General features: G+C 43.8%; 2 protein-coding genes across 2 annotated transcripts in view; both read left to right on the forward strand.

The window, feature by feature from the left end:
• The first annotated feature begins 4,517 nt into the window (after positions 1-4,517).
• On the forward strand, positions 4,518-12,839 carry atp6v1c1a (ATPase H+ transporting V1 subunit C1a). The gene is made up of 13 exons (XM_084445000.1): positions 4,518-4,650; positions 5,129-5,302; positions 6,031-6,098; positions 7,086-7,171; positions 8,134-8,232; positions 8,475-8,562; positions 9,485-9,583; positions 9,705-9,773; positions 10,034-10,126; positions 10,263-10,356; positions 11,756-11,853; positions 12,070-12,196; positions 12,546-12,839. The coding sequence occupies exons 2-13, from the start codon at positions 5,171-5,173 to the stop codon at positions 12,642-12,644; spliced, it is 1,152 nt and encodes a 383-aa protein (XP_084301126.1). The 5' UTR covers positions 4,518-4,650; positions 5,129-5,170; the 3' UTR covers positions 12,645-12,839.
• Positions 12,840-13,651: 812 nt separating this feature from the next.
• spire1b (spire-type actin nucleation factor 1b) overlaps positions 13,652-18,581 on the forward strand; it is a gene marked incomplete at both ends in the record, with an annotated part of 28,254 nt that continues 23,324 nt past the window's right edge. Inside the window, 2 exons of the mRNA XM_084444167.1 lie at positions 13,652-13,985; positions 16,573-16,601. Of these exons, the coding sequence (XP_084300293.1) occupies positions 13,652-13,985; positions 16,573-16,601 (363 nt within the window). The remainder of the gene's footprint in view (positions 13,986-16,572; positions 16,602-18,581) is intronic.

Here is an 18,581-nt window from a genome sequence, read left to right on the forward strand (position 1 = left end):
GTGGGCAAAGCCATGAGTTATACCATGGTTCTCCAGCCCCCAGTCATTTGCCAAAGAATGCTGCTGAGTAAAAGAACTCTAAACAGAGCTTTTCTCTGAGCTGAATATTGAGTAGGATTGAATAAAGCAACTGGTTGTATGCATTCGGCTACAAATGTCTTAAATAGAAGCACTCATTGGAAATACAGTGTGGAAATAATCTATTGCAGATCAGAATCTTGCTTCTAGTTCTAATACTTGATTTACATTTTTAATGCAAACAAAGTGGTATTACATAATGTCAGATTGTCCATATTGAATTACTTTCCGCTCTCAGTTTCCACGCTTTGAAAATTAAGTTGTGAAAATGGACTCTGTGTTCCTTCTCAAGTGTCTTGAAATGATTTATCCTTGGTTCTGGGTGAGATTTCCCAAGACATGTCCTTGCAACAATACTATCAAAGGGGTTGACAAATAGATAGAACTAATCTGGAGCTGGAACAATAACACTTGTCTTGCATGACTCCCCTCCCTGTAACCTACCATGCCCTCTCTGCATACACCGCCCAGATTGATGACTTAGATGTCAAAGATACTGAAACATGCCTCATGAGAAAATGAGGCATTGTTCAAGCACAGAGGCAGGTTTGAAGACCTGGATATGTGCTCAAAACCTCTCTGATTATATATAGGCCTAAGTTAATACAGGTGCCCGTTGGGGGCCTGTGCACATTCAGGTTGCGTTATACTAATAATCTAACCCTTAATAGCAATGTGATGAGGTGCAAGTAGGTTAGGTTATAAAAGTATTCTAATAGGCTAACCCTTGAGAAAGAAGTGCTCCTGCACACTGTCTACTCATGCAAATGAACTTCAATCACAACGTTTTGGTCCACGACCTTCTTCAAAGCAAGTTGGCAAGGCAAGTTTATTTGTATAGCACATTTCAACAACAAGGCAATTCAAAGTGCTTTACAGGTGAACTTCTAAGGAAAGGGGTGAGGTGCAAGTGTAATGATGGCATGGCTCCTTTAAGAGAGTTGGCACCACTGCAGAAACACCACACAGCCACAGTAATACAAACACACACAGGAATACAGATACACACAGACTAACATACACTTAGGACACCTGAGAATGAGATGGGTTACATTTTGCAAATGAATTAGCATAGGCTCTGAAAACAGTCCATGCTAGCCAACTTGACATCAAGATACTGTATATGAAATTTAGCTATAAGATTTAAACCCATTCAAAATGCACTTGCCATGAGGTGTCCATTATACAGTATGTCCGTCGTGCGCTTTCCTCTATAAGTAGCCTACGTGAAAGTCCTATTGTTGTGATCCGCAACTTTGTTAGCATTAGTGAAGAGAGTATAACATCAAGAAAATGTCATCATGGAAGAAGAGTTTTGTGAATTTTGAAGTCTAGTTGGTCCTGAGGTCGATGTTGCTAGAGATATGCTAACAATTATTGAAACTGGTCGAGTCGAAAGTCTTTCTGACGTGCCGCCATTTTTACTGGGCTAGCTATAAAAATGCATGTGAAATGTGCGTTCGTAGCAGCTAAGTCTGTCCATGGAAAAAAAAAATCAGCAGATATCTTATTTACAATAAGATTTAGCTAGCCAGGCAGTTCTGTTTATTGTGTGAAGCATTTATTGAGTTTGGGAAACCCCACGATCTCTAGGGCTAGCTCAGGACTGAGGATCAGGGAGTGGGGGAGGGAACTCCGCTACACATCAACCACAGCACTAGGCAGCTACTGAATCCTATAGGCAAAGAGGGTATATAAATTGATATATAATCTTTGCACAGGGGTCAGGCTGATTTATGAAATTGGACCCAGGAGCGGAGCTACTCGGACAGCGCCGAGTGGGCGCGCTCGAATTGCTCATTGCACGCTGGATACTATTGGGAAGTGTTGCTAGATGACTACTCATCTGCTCCCTGGAGGCTGGCGGCCGAGTGGGGGAATTGGTCAATGTAAGCTGGCAGTGTTTCCAACTCCTCTGTAAAGGAGTAGCTGTTGGCTCTCCCAAAAGTAGCTAGATGACATAGGCCCTACTCATCAACTAATTAACATAATATGCAATTCTGAAAGAGGCTAAATTAGTAGAAAAGGCTGACCAGGTAGTTTACAAACTATTTACGTATTTTTGTTGCCATGTAACTATAACGTTTTTTGCTTTTCTTTTTTTTACAGATAGGCCATGCTGTGGCTTAATGAATGTAGACCTAGAGACTTTACATATTTGCTGCGGGGCTTTTCGTTGCCATATAACTATAACATTGGCTTCTTTCTTTTCTTTTTACAGATATGCAGTGGCCTAATAAATATAGACCTACAAACATATCTGCTGTGGGGCTGCCATCTGACTGGCCGCGTGAGTGCTGTGAGTGGTCAGGAGATGGCCTCGCTCTGCTCTCGTGAGCTCGGTTGTAACGTGAACCACGGAACGGGATATGTTAGGCTAGACTCTTTTGCAGAGCTTTGTCAACACAATCATTCCCCAAATGACCAGAAAAACTCGCTAGATTTGTTGCTAGTTGCTTTTGACTAATGAAGTCGACAAAGGGGTCTGGAAAGTCGCCAAGTTGGCAACACTGCACGCTGGTCGCGGCCTCTTGGCTGCCAAAAGATTCTCTGTGAGCAAATGACGTGTAGTGGAGTTCCCGCCCTCCTCCCACAAGACGATCCCTATCCGTACACCTGATACAGCAGGAATCAGCTGATTTATTTGAGAAAAATCTATGTAGGCTTAGATTAGATTAGATTAGAATCGCAGAGTTGGGCGCCTGCTGAGAACGTTGGCATATCTCGATTCATATCATTAGTAGTCCAGTTTTAATAATGGTTAGCATATCTCAACAACATCGACATCAGAACTAAGGGCTTCAAAATTCACACCGACTTTTAGAACAAAACATAGGCCTACACTATTCTGCCAATCTCTGTTAAATCCAGAGCTTATTTTCGGCATCCCATTCATTTTCCCCATGGGGATTTTGGACTACACCCCACAATGGCGGCATAACTTAAAGCCTACACAATGATGACATCACCTCACACTGCATGGGTAAGATAGAATTTGCCATCCTCTGGATGCTAGGCGCTCTACCGGTGCTTCACTGCAGCTTTCAAGTCCAGCAAGAGGGTGTGTGCTCCAACATGGTGGAAGAGATGTGTTCGCTTTGTTATCATTCAAAATTGTTTATTCAGTTTATAAAATAACTGTGCCACAAGGCAAAATATTACAACACTCAATACTGCAATGCCTTAGGTCCTGACCAATACAACCTGCTGAATGTCTACATCATACATTGGCCGGTTCTTATAATCGTGCCACAGACAGACAAAGAGACAGACAGGCAGACAGTCACCGACCAAGTCTCTAATTTAAAGGAGATATAATAATTAAATAAACCTTCATTTTACGTGGAGTTAGATTATGGTGTTTATGGATTCCAGTCATTTACTGAGGTCAGTCAAATGTGTAATAAAGTTATTGTATACTGTAGGTAAACTGAGGTGGCACTGTAATCTCATCAAACCAGGTACAAGTTCAAACTAGAGAGGTACATAGCATTGAAACTAAATTTCAAGTTGTACTGTATGAGCAACATGATGGGACTTGACAAATGCATACTCAGTCTCTCTCTCACTCTCTCTCCTCTTAAAATACAGCTATTAAAACATCTCCCTGTAATTGCTTCAATTGAGCTTGTCTTGAGGCAGCCTTTGTCAAAGACCTCAGTATGCCTGTCCTCCTCCTCCTCCACCACCACCACCACTGTCCCCATCCCAGTCAACAGCCCAAATAAAGGGCCATGGTGCTGCTAGCCCAGACATGTCCCTGCAAACTGGCCTAGGTTCAACAGTGTCCCAGCAGACTGGCCAGAGTCCAGCAGTGGGTAAACCCACCCTGGCTTTTTGATCCTTAGGGTTGGCTCCAGTCAGACCAGGCATTGTGTCCCAAACAATGCACCCCAGACCCACTGAACTATAAACATATCCCTTGTGGGGTTTTCCTTGTATTCTGAACTGGAGACACCCAGAGTCAGGAAACTGGACTCCCCGTCCAAATTTAGAAAGTCAATACGTCCTTCTGTCCATGCTGACTGGGCATGTAAGATCGCTACTGATATGGCAGGAATGTCGCTGTCGCTGAGGTAATCATGAATTTTATGATCCATCTTGCAGTGCAAATGATAGGGTCCATGTTGAAGCCTACTTTAGGAATAGATTCAATTTCCGATTTATCATGACTATCTGAGTCATTGAGAATTGGGGTTTTATTATGGTTACACAAGTTGATTGAAGTGGTAAGCGTTAGTTAGTTAATTAATTAATATATTTGCATCAGTTTTTTTTTTCTTTTTCTTTTTTCTCGTACAATATCATGCTTCTCATTTCATACAGTTTTTGCAGTTTTTCATCCAGGCCAGCTGGAGGCGCTAGTTGAAGCTCATGGGCGTAAAGCTACCATCCCCCCTCTCGACAGGCCTTCCTGTTCCTTGTCTGATCAGCTGACTGTGAATGTGATGCTGTCAGGAGACCTCCAGTATTGCCTAGCTTACGATTTGTCTAGCAATTATGAACACTGACCCATAATCAGAACTGCATACTGATTATTGATTATTATCCACATCTGTTTTCATTTTGAAGGTAAGAAAACGGAACCTTTCATTTGCTAGCAAATTAGCCAGCTTGCTAGCTCCATCTGTTCAGCTAACTAGCTCTAATCAGCTTGTGAGCTATGTGGCTAATGTTGTGTAATATTACAAATCTGGCTAGAATGCTAGCTAGTAGAAAGCTATTATTTGATCCAGGCATTCAGCCAAGGTCTGTCGTGTTAGCTACGTTACAATACACAGCAGTCTTGATAATCCAGGCACTTGCTATGTTTGACCCATCATAGCAGAAGCAGCAGGAAGCCTGTTGGATGGCTTGCCAGTTATCTGGGATGTTTCAGTTTGATCGTGGGACCAAAAGCAAGTTTCTACAGCAGCTAGATGTGCAGATGAAACAATCCAACGTTAACTAAGGATTCAGGAAGAGGAGGAGGCATTTCTTCTTGATCCAAGAGTCACTCTATAAATGTTGACTCTCACCTGAAAGAAATGTTTGTTTTCTTTTTCTTCAGCCCTCTAGACCCTCGAGCTATTAGTCCAAGTTGTCTGCAGCCATGACAGAGTTCTGGTTGATCTCAGCTCCTGGGGAGAAGACCTGCCAGCAGACATGGGACAAGATGATGGTGGCCACCACGCGCACCAACAATATCTCCACTAACAACAAGTTCAACATCCCAGACCTCAAGGTTAGATCATTGTTTACCTTTATCTTTATTGTGACTTGGTGTGTTTAGTCTTGAAAAGTGTCAGTCTGTTATTGATCATTTCATGGAATGTATACATATTAAAAACAATGAAAGCACAGTTTACAGTGCAGTTTACCTGGACCAAAAGTCGTTGCATTGGTTCTATTGAAAGGGTCTAAAATGATTCAATGGGCATTGTATTAATAAAAAGTCATCTAGATTCAGAATATGTGCTGTAGCTGACCAGACATGGGTGAAGTTTTAATCCTTTCAAATATTCAGTGTGTGCTTGATCGACTTTACATGAAGTGATAGAACCTGATACGCAGTCTGGTTGTGCTTACTCACACCCATCTGCCACGCGAGGAAGACTCAAACAAATGCTCCATGTATGTGATAGGATTTTAAATACTATTTAGATCAGCAGGCCTGCCTCACCCTTTCTCTCTGAGCCTGGAGATGTGAGTGAGTGAGTGACCTCACTGACCTCTCTGCCACGTGGGCTTGTGATGTTTTCTTGGAACAATTTTCAACGCATGAAGGCGTCCCAACAAAAGCGGCGCCATCCTAAGCATATGGGGCCCCTGGATGTCACTGCTGGGTGATTAGGCCTCCAACGTCCCTTTCAAAACATCGCAAAGCTTCACAAAGACTAGGTCTTAAACCCAGGTCTGCAGAATCAAAGCACTGACCTGGTTTGTCTTGGGGGTTGTATTCTTCCTGAACAGGTGGGAACACTAGATGTCTTAGTGGGACTGTCAGATGAGCTGGCCAAACTGGACCAATTTGTTGAAAGGTATGACCCATACTTATATCACCCAAACTACTGTGACCTTTGTTACATTCCAGTGCAGCATACATCCCATTCATAACTATTTCTTATCAGATAAGCAATACAACCTGTGTCAGATCGCAGTAACAGAGAGAGATATAAGATACCTGTATCCCAAGTGAGCTCCAGAGGGTGTTTTTGTTGAGGCAGCAGGCTTACCTGTGAGGGCCTGCTAGTGTTTGATGTTGGGAGCCTCAGCCAAGGCCCGACCCTCTAATCCCCTCCCTACCTTGTAACAATGAGGAATTTCGCACAGACATGAGTCTACCAGCTCGGTGGACTAAAGTTAGCAATTTACAGTTGGGTGACACACCAGCCACATCTTTCCGGGGTGATATTTAAACCCAATGACTTATGTGCTTGCTGGTGGTTTGAAGAAGTTATTTATAATCTTTGGAAAACATGACGTCCAAAACTCACATACTGAGGCTAGCTTCCTCTGATGGCTGCCTGGGAAACGCCAACATTAGAAACCTAGAAGTGTTCATCAGTGCTCAGTCAATATATAACCCTTATAAGGCAGCCAGTCTGCTTTCTATTAATGTGCTGGTTCAAAAATATGGGCGCGAGATTATGCAAAATTAGATCCTTATAGGCAAAACCCACTAATATTGATTATGATCAGCTTCATGTGCAAGTTCATACAGCTCATGAACAGGGTCAGATTACTAATGTGTTTTGATAGGTAAGTAAAGCACTGCAGATTAACGCACTCACACATACTTCTAGGCCTACTAGCATACGGTAGAATATGGAGAGACTAGAGCATGAGGCGTATGTACACAAAACACACACCGCTCAGTTTGGACAGTCCTCTTTGATGCCTTTAGACAAAGTTGTGTTATGAAAACATGGTGTATCATGAATGGGCCTACCAGCAGTGTGTGATCCGTTTGATGTGCTGGGTGCTTGCCGAGCCTGATGGGCCAAATGTCTCCTGGCCGTTCACAGTGTGGTGAAGAAAGTGGCTCAGTACATGGCCGACGTGCTGGAAGACAGCCGAGACAAGGTCCAGGAGAATCTGCTGGCTAATGGAGGTAGGCTAGCTGGGCTCCTGGAGCCGGTAAGACTTTCACACCTGGCCTGGGTCAGATGCTGCCGCCGCAACTCGAGGTGCGCTTGTTTTAATTCACCCACGACATTGAAATGGAACGAACGGGTGAAACTCAAAGATAAATCCTACATGAGGTCAAACTTGGAAAATAAATCAAAGGCACCTCAAGAACTTTCTTACTCCGTATTTGATCTCTTTGACCCAGGTCTGATTCACACCGCTCACACCAAACACTGGAATATAGCCGCAAGCTTTCTGTCATCTGTTAAAAAAGGATTAAATGAATTAAAGTATTCTGTTTACCATTATGTTCCCAGGTAGAGTGACTGAGAAGTCCTGGCTGAGGAGAGTGTAATAACACTGTAATGTGTTATAATGTAATAACCATGTTATAATGTAATAACCATGTAGTGACAACTGTAGTGGATGTTGATGGTTCGACGTGAGATGAACTAATTATTGATAATGAAGAGAGGAAGGATGGTCTGAGAGGAAATGGATTGCCGGAAGCTTAATTGTAGATTTGATTCAGCATTTATTAGTAAACAGCATACAGGATCCTGGGTCAGTCTGACAGAGCACTGCAGTGAGCAGTGTCCAGTGACTCAGCCCCCTTAGTGGCAGAACAGGCGCTTCTACACCCCAAATATAAAAGCACACGAAATTACGGTCTTATACAGAACAAGTCCTATACATTGGAGCACAGGTATTGTATAACAGAGTGGTAGATTCTGGCCATGTATAGAAGGGTTCTCTGGACATTGGAGAGCAGCTGGTCAGCAGAAGGTGATGGTCAGGGTTGCTGGCCACTGTGGTAACAATCCACAAGTCTCTATTCTGGAGAATGTCCTAGCCCTATCTTCATCACCAGTCACAGACTTAACTCAGATTATATATACAGTAGAAAAAAACATCATTACAATGTGTACTTCATTCCCCCTCCAGTTGACCTGGTCACCTACATCACACGCTTCCAGTGGGACATGGCCAAGTACCCCATCAAACAGTCCCTGAAGAACATCTCTGAAATCATATCTAAGGCAAGTAGCAACTAGATATCTCAGTTAGCCTCGCCTGGCAACCTCCACGCTACGCTGGATGTTACACTCAGCTGGATGTTAAACTCTATTTGACTTAAGATTATTTATTGAACGATAAGCATTGACTCTATGGGATATTTGTTCAACTGTATTTCTGGTATTGCACCTTGGTTCTGTGTTCTCATAACTGATTTGATTGTGTATTCTGAGCTGTTCTCCTCCATCCCCTCTCTGTTCTGCAGCAAGTGACCCAGATAGACAACGACCTGAAGGCCCGCGCCTCGGCCTATAACAACCTGAAGGGGAACCTGCAGAACCTGGAGAGGAAGAATGCGTGAGTCCAGCCGCAGAAGCACAGCCTTACCCCTGACCCAACACACTTCACCCCTGACCCATCACCCCTGACCCATCACACATCACCCCTGACCCATCACCCCTGACCCATCACACTTCACCCCTGACCCAACACACTTCACCCCTGACCCATCACACTTCACCCCTGACCCATCACCCCTGACCCATCACACTTCACCCCTGACCCATCACCCCTGACCCATCACACTTCACCCCTGACCCATCACCCCTGACCCATCACACTTCACCCCTGACCCATCACCCCTGACCCATCACACTTCACCCCTGACCCATCACCCCTGACCCATCACACTTCACCCCTGACCCATCACACTTCACCCCTGACCCATCACCCCTGACCCATCACACTTCACCCCTGACCCAACACACTTCACCCCTGACCCATCACACTTCACCCCTGACCCATCACACTTCACCCCTGACCCATCACACTTCACCCCTGACCCAACACACTTCACCCCTGACCCATCACCCATCACCCCTGACCCATCACACTTCACCCCTGACCCATCACACTTCACCCCTGACCCATCACACTTCACCCCTGACCCATCACACTTCACCCCTGACCCATCACACTTCACCCCTGACCCATCACACATCACCCCTGACCCATCACCCCTGACCATGTTCTTTCCCCTCACTGCACTACATGTTAATTGATTGATTTAGAGCCATTTAGTTGCGTCAGTGAACCACATTAGTAGTTAAACTCGAAGCACTATTTCCATTTCTTATCATGCTATTTCTCTTTACGCCTGCAGCAGCAAATGTCATTTGTTAAATTGGCGTTACATTCTTACAATACCTTTCTATTGTGCATGGCTCTGTTATATTGTTATACACTATTTGATCCCTGCAATACCTCTTTATTTCACTAGGGGGAGCCTCCTGACCAGGAGTCTGGCTGACATTGTCAAGAAAGAAGACTTTGTTATTGACTCTGAGTATCTGGTCACTATGCTGGTGGTTGTACCAAAGTAAGAATGTTACCTCAGTCATTGCTATTATATAAAAACAAAAACGATGCTACTGTATAAGGATGTGAATCACATTTGTTCTATATCAGGTGTTGTTCTGATACATTTCCTGTCCTTTCAGGATCAGTTATGCTGACTGGCAGAAAACGTATGAAACACTTGCTGAGATGGTGGTGCCCAGATCCACAAAGTAAGACCACAAGACTAGACAGGAGCTCAATTGAATATTAGAATGTCTCTGGGGAGGTTCTCTTTATTCCCATTGGGGATCCCGTTGGAAGTAAGCTCTGTCATATACAGTATATCCCATGGGCTGTAGGTTTTTTAAACCGAGTAGTAAAACAAACCTAACCTAGCCTGACAAATGGTGTGTGTGTGTGTGTGTGTGTGTGTGTGTGTGTGTGTGTGTGTGTGTGTGTGTGTGTGCGTGTGCGTGTGTTTGTGTGCCAGCCTGTTGTTTGAAGACCATGACAGCGGCCTCTTCAGTGTCACTCTCTTCAGGAAGGCCATCGACGACTTCAGACACAAGGCCAGAGAGAACAGGTAAGCATGCGCGCTTACACGCATTCACATGCGCATATAACATACACATGTGCACTAACATACTCACTCACCGACACTGATCCCACGTTTCAGCATGAAAGCTGAATTTAACCTCTCACCCCGTCTCACCGCCCAGGTTCACGGTGAGGGACTTCCAGTACAACGAGGAGGAGATGAAGGCCGACAAGGAGGAGATGACTCGTCTCTCCACGGACAAGAAGAAGCAGTTTGTGAGTCTTGTGGAGGGCCTGGATGTGCTGTTTAGCAGACCTAAAGGAAGGGAGTGCAGGCATTACTAGTGTGGGAATCGAACCACTAACCACAGGGCAGCGTCACGCTGTAGCTTGAGCTCTAGTTGAGCACCACGGTACAGAGAGATGGGACAGAGCTGAGATGCCCTGAGAAAAAAGTCTTACATTCATTTAACTAGATAAAAGGCTTTAATAAGTATTAAAGATGCTGTTAAAGAATGGGTGATTGGGTGAGGATTTGTAATTTACTTCATGGATTTAAAGGGCGGTCCTTATATCTACAGCTGGGATCTGGAAACTAACTGATTTGGTGGTTCTGAGGAAAGCGAGGCCTACGTGCTCGACACGCTCCAGCGCTTCAGTATCACATGAACATCACTGTTTACCAGCTGAGCTCATGCTTCCATGCTCTTTTCAAATGTATGTTTCGTTTGCAATGTGCAAAAACAGCATCACAAGAGAAAGGGAAAGATTTTGACTTAAAAAAAATAGATAATCCGACTGACTGAGCCAGAGCAGAAGAGAGTGCTGGTAGGTCAGAGGGGGTGAAGGACTGATGAACACCCAGGGTTACAGAGCAGGGCGCAACATCATGTGAGACAGTCATCGTTTTTATGAAAGGCTCACAGTCTAATCTAAGAGAACCATTTTGAATGGTCAGTATACGGCAGCACTCAAACCCCTGCTTTCAATGTACAAATATTCATACAGAATATCAGGAAATGGCAGGAAATTCATGTTAATGTGAAATGTATTGGGCCATCCTCCATCCACCAGCCACCACTGGTGCAGTAGAGGACCTAGCTAAAGGTTGCAAAGTAATGGATACTGTTAACTTTCATATCTGGAAAAAATTGATGACCTATTTTTTTTATTTTTATAAATGAATAAAAAATCATCTACAGTATATGACCTTTTAGAGGTGCCATGAATCTTATTAAAAATTAGGAATTAGCTATAAATTGCAAAAGAAAATCTGAGCAAGTACCCCCTTTTAGTCAGTCAAAACACTGTTTTTGAGATGATAGAATAATTTTGTTTGCCAATATATATATATGTGTTATATATTATATATATGTTTCAAATAATCAAAGTGTCGTAATCTGCCGATTTTACTCTTTAAAATATATCAGCAGCTCATGGGCATTAGGTCTCACCGACCATATTTTTGGTAAATTTGGTCTTAAATTGCACTCCAAGTGGTATTAAAAAGATCTTAAAAAGTCTTAAATGTAATTTGCTGAAACCTGCAGACACACTGAGATGGACATGGGGGTGGGGAGGGGTGAGGTGGGACGGGACTGCTGAATCCATGTGGAAGGGACTTTTACTGAGACAACATCCTCCTCTAACTCTGGTGTGTGTCCTCCCCCTGCAGGGCCCTCTGGTTCGATGGCTGAAAGTCAACTTCAGCGAGGCCTTCATCGCCTGGATCCACATCAAGGCTCTCAGGGTCTTCGTGGAGTCTGTCTTAAGGTATTATGGCGGCCATGTTATTCCTGTACTAACCTTTGATGCTCATCTGTTGTTCTGCTGTTAGGGGAAGAGAATAAAAGATGGGTCACCAACACCCTGTGTGTGTGTGTGTGTGTGTGTGTGTGTGTGTGTGTGTGTGTGTGTGTGTGTGTGTGTGTGTGTGTGTGTGTGTGTGTGTGTGTGTGTGTGTGTGTGTGTGTGTGCGCGCCCCCACAGATATGGGTTACCTGTGAACTTCCAGGCCATGCTTCTTCAGCCCAACAAGAAGAACGTGAAGAAACTTCGTGAGGTTCTGAATGACCTGTACAAACACTTGGACAGCAGTGCGGCGGCCATTATAGACGTGAGTCCTGGGTGGGTGGGTGGATGGATGGATGGATCAAACGTTTATATTGGCTCCATTCATTCATTTATTCATTTATTCATTCATTCATTCATTCATTAATTCATTCTACAATGGTTGCAGAGTTCAGGCACTAATTATCCCAGTGTAATTGACAAATAAGATTTGTTTTGTGGGTGTGTGTGTTTGTGTGTGTGTATTTGTGTGTGTGTGTATGTATGTGTGTACGTGTTTGTGTGTGTGTTTGTGTGTGTGTGTGTGTGTGTGTGTGTGTGTGTGTGTGTGTGTGTGTGTGTGTGTGTGTGTGTGTGTGTATGTGTGCGCGCGCGTGATCGTGTTGTCTCTCCAGGTTGTCATGGACATCCCTGGGCTGAACCTGAGCCAGCAGGAGTACTACCCGTACGTCTACTACAAGATCGACTGCAACCTGCTGGACTTCAAAATCTGACACCATCTGCCCCCCGCTCCTCCCCTGTCCTCTCAAGTCTTTGTGCTGAGAGCAGAGTCACTCTCTTTTCCCGTCACTGCTCTTCGACCAGTCTTTCTCCTTTCCCCCGATGACCCCACCTTCCACTTGAACCCCCGTCCTCGGCTTGTCTCCCTGTAACCCCTCGCTCCTTTGCTCTCTTCACGCCTGCATGCTCATTCCACGTGGTTTGAAAGCCTCTCTTCTGCCACTCAAACCATCCGGGGAGAAAAAAATACTTTAATGTTTGTTTTGTTGTGTTTTGTTTACAGTTTTTTTTTTTTTAAAGTATTTACAAAAGGAGTGGTCTACTGTATGTGCTGGAGTGAAATACATTTTCAAATATTTAAATAAATATTTATGAATTGGATGTATTGGATTATGGGTATTTTCAAGCATTCCACATTGGTGTTATTGATAGCTCCCTCTTTCTATCTGTGGTCTTCATAGATGTGAGAAATTATGTCCTTTGCCCATAAATCAGAGCACATCTGGTACTTTTCCAGAGGTAGTTGTTCATCTTGGCAACAAATTGTGTAATATGTGTGTAAAGATGCAATATGTGTGTGTTTTGTCTCATGTTGTGTATACTTGATGTCAAAAAGTTATATATGTATGCCATGAATGGATAAACACGAATAAATACTAAGAAAACTATAAAGGGTAAGATGTATAATTTGTTGATATAAATCAGCGATGACAGTAGCTGTAGCCTGAATATGTATTCTCCATTTTGCCTGAAACATTACAGGCGTTTAGACCATGCAAACAAATAGTCATATGACTGGCTATTATCCATAACACTGCAAGGCGTCGGTCGGTCGGTTTCGGACGGAGATCATCATCACCATGGCTATTATAGGCTACTGCTGTTGCAATGTGAGGGGGCCGCGTCTCTCCTAATGTCTTCAGGTTGCTACACTGATCGCATGCTTCACTGTCTCGATTTGTTCTCGTCCTCGGTCCTTCACGGTCGATAGGATGAAAGGATGGCGAAGCAGGGAGATGCGGACGAGGGGCTGATCAACCCTGCGGTCCAGCGAGATGCTCCGTGTTCCGGGCTCGCAAAGATGGATGGAATGGAAGGAGGAGAGGAGCTGTCTTTGGAGGAGATTTTAACGCTGTACAACCAGCCCATCAACGAGGAGCAAGCTTGGGCAGTATGCTACCAGTGCAGCCGAGCGTTGGCTCAGGGACACGGAAGGAGGGATTCTACCTCTGCCGGAGCATCCGTGGTGAATTATGCGAAAAGGGTAGAGGGACCGCGGGATGTGAGGATTCACAAAGACGGAGCAGTTTCCTTACAATATGAGGGCTGCGCAGGTAGGCTACAGTCCTATTATGTAATAACGCTGTCTAAAGGCTATATTTCTATTGATATGACTATATGGTATCGTCTCAGTTAATCTAAAAACACGAAAATAATGCGCAAATCTAATACATTTATGTATAAAATCTGTAGCCTAGAGAAGGCCATTGACTCATTGTGTAAGCCTAAGCAAAACAAGATCTTTTTCCTATACATTTTTCCTACATTATTCTTAGAGGGGCTCTTAAGCCATTGCTTTCATGTCATGCCTGCCATGATGTTTGCTTTTCTTTTGATAGGATAGAGCATTATATGCCATCAAATCACATCAAATCAGCAAGTGTGGATATTTGTGCTTTCCAGATTGATGGTGTCCCCAGAATCCCCACAAAGGCTGTCAGCTTCCCTGCTAGTCTGTTAAAATAACAACAATGGACTGTTCTCTTTGTCACAGATTTATCATAGTTTATGGACCACCTGAAGTAATGTTTTTAGCTACCGCTCGCTATATTCAATAGTGAATACACTGATTGGTGTAAACAACCACAACAACATCATATGACTGCATGACATAGTTCATATGATCATTGAAGTCTGTTTGGACAATGACGACATTTAGAAATTGTCAGCCCCCCGTCTTCAGAATGTGCATGAGTAGACCTATCTCCCCAGGCTATGCTGTCTGGAGGTCTTCAGGCTAGCTGTTTGGAGAAGAGAGCCTTAGCCTTCTTATCTGAAGGGCCTCTAGCTAACCTTTCCAGCTGTTCCATCCTAACCTCTACAGTTTGAGAACTAGAGTTACGGGTGGGGATCTAACGCCTTTCCCCATGGGAACACAACCAGCTGACCGCTGGTCCAAAGACACATTTCTCAGGGGTCTCAGAGGAGACAGGGTTGCTAAGCGTTGTTTCAGACTACACTAGCCTACGGGATGAGGCACTGGTCAAATGAACAGCTGACACTGACAGTTTTTAGTTGGCATATGTAGTGTAGTGTGTGTGTGTGTGTGTGTGTGTGTGAGTGTGTGTGTGTGTGTGTGTGTGTGTGTTTCTGAGAGTTAACTTGCCTGTCTTTTCACTCATCTTCACAACGGCGCGTTGGTTGTTGGCATCACCTTCTCCTGGCTGTATCCCTTTACAGTATCTAATCTGATTGCCAAACAGCAGAGCATACAGTATGTCTGTCAACCCCATCCTGATGAGGAACTATTGATCAGGTCTAAACCATGTCCCCAAGAGAGCTGCTCTTCGCTGAGCTATAGACCTCACAGCACAGGCCTGAGTCAGTGTTAGGGCTTCCAGTGTCCATGCGGGCTGTTTCATCTGCATCGGGCAGCTCGTGTGTTTGAACCGGAGATTCCAGATTCCAGTAAATCCTCTCTCCTTCCCCTCCCTAGTGCTCTGCGGTGGCCTACATCCATTCGGAGTGGCTCTAACATAACTTCAAAGCGTTTCACAATTCACACTTCATCTCAAGGCTGGAGAGATGCAAGATATTCACCGAAGGGTTTCTCCCATTGGGGAAGCTGCAGGGAGAGGGTGTGATGTTACACAGAGAGGGAGCTGTCAGCCTCTCCCTCACTGTGATACCTCTGGTACAGATATTTATAATGCTGCTTCATAATAATAAGGCTCTTAGCACTTTTACTTTAGCACCAAGTTGGGCTCTTAGATGCTTGTTTAGAAAGGAGATGCACTTATGGGTTATGTTTTTTATGTTATATGAATGTATCTTTGTTTATTTAGAAAAGTGGTAAGCAATTTGTGTTTTTGACCTCGGGAAGAACAGCACCCATCTTTGTATGGGGTAGCTGATTTGTGGATCAATAAATAAATCAAATCAAATGAGTTCTGGTGAGTGAGTGGTAGTACACTTGACTAGCTGCACTTATTGTCACTTTGGATAAAATTCATCTGCTAAATCACGAATGTAATGTAAAAATGTAATGCTGCTATCTCCCCATTGTATGTCATATGTTGTCATATTATGGGGGAACACAATGCAGTGTTTGTAGGAAGGAGGCTATCTCTCCCTAACTGCTTGGTCACGTTACTAAGGTAACAAGTATTTTGCAATGGAGAAAAACCTCTCCCCTGGTAGCTTTGTGAATGAGGTGTATTGAGGCCTCACAACTTGTGTATGTACCACTGACGCAGGAGTGTAGCGTCATCCCCAATCACATGCCACAAAGGCCAGCGGTCAAAATGAACAGCATCTTTCATGAACGATGACCTACTTCCTGTGAGGAAGTCTGGAGGACACATTCCTTTGCAGCAAGCAGACTGACACGGAATGAGAAAGGGAACATGATGATCTTCACCTTCAGACTGAGGAGGTCTGAATCCAGCCTCCAGCTACTTCCTTTGCTGTTACCATAGAGATCAACACTTTACTGACCTCTATGGATGTTATAAACTTTACATTTCTATTGACAGGGTGGAGAAAAAACAGTTTCCAACCAGTGTATGAGTTTCTCATCATGTTTGCATAAACCCTGCTGTAGTACAAACGTGTCACTATTGTAACTTAAGCTGCTTTGTGCTTAGTCAGTCCTTGCAACATGTGTTGTCAATTATAATATTATGTTTTGTTTCTCCACAGGTAAATATACCCCCTGTACATCAACAGAGGTGAGTGATCATTTTACAGCTTATTACATCATTGCTTGTTTACTATTGGTGTTTACTGTTTTCTGTAATTTCTGTAATTATCTGTAGTTATCTGTAATACCTACCTACCTACCTACCTACCTACCTACCTATCTATCAGCGTGCGGCCAGCTAACCTGACACGCCACAGGGTTATTGCTCCATATAACCATCTAGGATCTCTAGATTGGAAACTGTTTGGAAAAGGGCAGGCACTTTAAAAAATACTTGGCAGGTGATTGGATGAACCATCTGTCTATCAACGTCCATCACACGATAACAACCACTCCTCGCTGTCGTCACACCTAAACCCGCACAACGTAGCTGTTAGTATTTCCACATAGAATGCTGACTGGCTGGATCGTTTTCTGATCTGGCACAAATAGATTTCCATGGAGGATGTCCAGACTGATCCGCGAGAGAAGCAGAATGCGAGATCACGACGGTCTCACAAGGTTAGCAGCCAGCAGGAGTATTTACTGTTAATGTTTAGCTCATGTGGTTAATGGTCTCTGGGCGGACACCAGCAGTATGAGTGGAAATATTTAATGGAAGAATAGTGGTCAGACAGATTGTCGCTAACCTAACCAGTTCCAGTCATTATTGTTTTGTTTTTTAGAATTTACAGAAACACATGCATCTGAAAATTTAAAAAAGACAATAATACAACATGGTGACATATGAGCTATCTTCCCTATTTATATTAATGCAACATCATGTTCCATTCTCAGCCCTCCCAGTTTGTGTCGCTTTTCGCTTTTCTTTTATATTCAACCCATTTTTTCCATTTTAATCCAAATGTTACCTCCTGCACCCTCAATATGTGTGTAAATCTTTCCATATCATGTACTGTATTTCCTGTACGACCCCCAGCCACTCCTCTTTCGTAGGCGGCTCCACCCTGTACCATGCTCTCGTTAGGGTTTTCCTACAGGCTACTAACAGTGCCTTTACCAGGTGTCTGTCCTCTCCTTGCATGTTTTCCTGTGTCAGATTTCCCAGATATGATACCAAGCACGTCTTAGGTACTCCATAGCCCAATATCTCCTTTAATACTCCCTATACTCCTCCCCAATACTCCCAACATTTAACACTTCCAAAATATATGCATATTAATATTATCCTCCCGCACCTGGCCGCACCTGGTCTCACATCCATTCTCTTCTGGTACATTTCTCCCCTTCACCTTTGGTGTTATGAAGTACATAATGATATTCTTCCAGCCAAACTCCCTCCACACCCTTGAACCAGTGGCTGAGTGCTGACCCTGCAAATATTATTCCATTCTTGTTCTGTCATCCAGTTATTATTATTGTTGAAGGCAATGTTCAACCAACATTGAGAAGTTCAGCCAAAAATCAACGATCCATCCAAGGAGAAAGGGTGCCACACTGCATATTCTTCCACACGATTGAAAATATGTTTTGAAAACGTAAAACAAATCTTTATTGGTATTCTTCTCATTTCAAAAGCAGCATCATTTTTGTTTCACCCGATACCAAGGCCTGCATCAGCAGGAGATACCATTGTCACTGTTGTTGAAACCATAGTGTTCACTTCTGTGGTGGAAACCACCTGGATCAGAGGGTGTGGTAACCCTGCTAGATGCCGGACATGAAAACACCTCCTACAAGGTTGTGTTACAGATACTTTACCACAGCAGTTACTCAAACGCTCAAAAGGAAATTAGGACATTGCACGCCACGCTGGGCGTTTGTTGTCACAGAGAAGGGTTGTGTGCGCACGCCTACTCACAGTCCCGTTAGTGAGGCAAGATCCCTCAAACAACAACATCTGACGTAACATGATTCTGTTACAGTAAATCTCAGTCCAAAGATACAGTAAGAGCGAGTTTTATCTCGGAAGTCAAAAGGGATTTTATGAGATTGCCAGATTGCCAGTCTGTTATTAGGTTGCATCTTGGTGGTGTGTATTTGGCCTATATTGACTTCCTCCAATGCA

The sequence above is a fragment of the Borostomias antarcticus genome, assembly GCF_949987555.1.
Source record: "Borostomias antarcticus genome assembly, chromosome: 10".
NCBI classification, from domain to species: Eukaryota; Metazoa; Chordata; class Actinopteri; order Stomiiformes; family Stomiidae; genus Borostomias; species Borostomias antarcticus.

Coding starts and splice junctions, on each gene's coding strand:
- atp6v1c1a (XM_084445000.1), top strand. CDS start 5,171: ATGACAGAGTTCTGGTTGATCTCAGCTCCTGGGGAGAAGACCTGCCAG. Junction 8,233..8,474: donor TGAAATCATATCTAAGGCAA/GTAGCAACTAGA, acceptor TTCTGCAGCAAG/TGACCCAGATAGACAACGAC. Junction 10,127..10,262: donor CACAAGGCCAGAGAGAACAG/GTAAGCATGCGC, acceptor CTCACCGCCCAG/GTTCACGGTGAGGGACTTCC.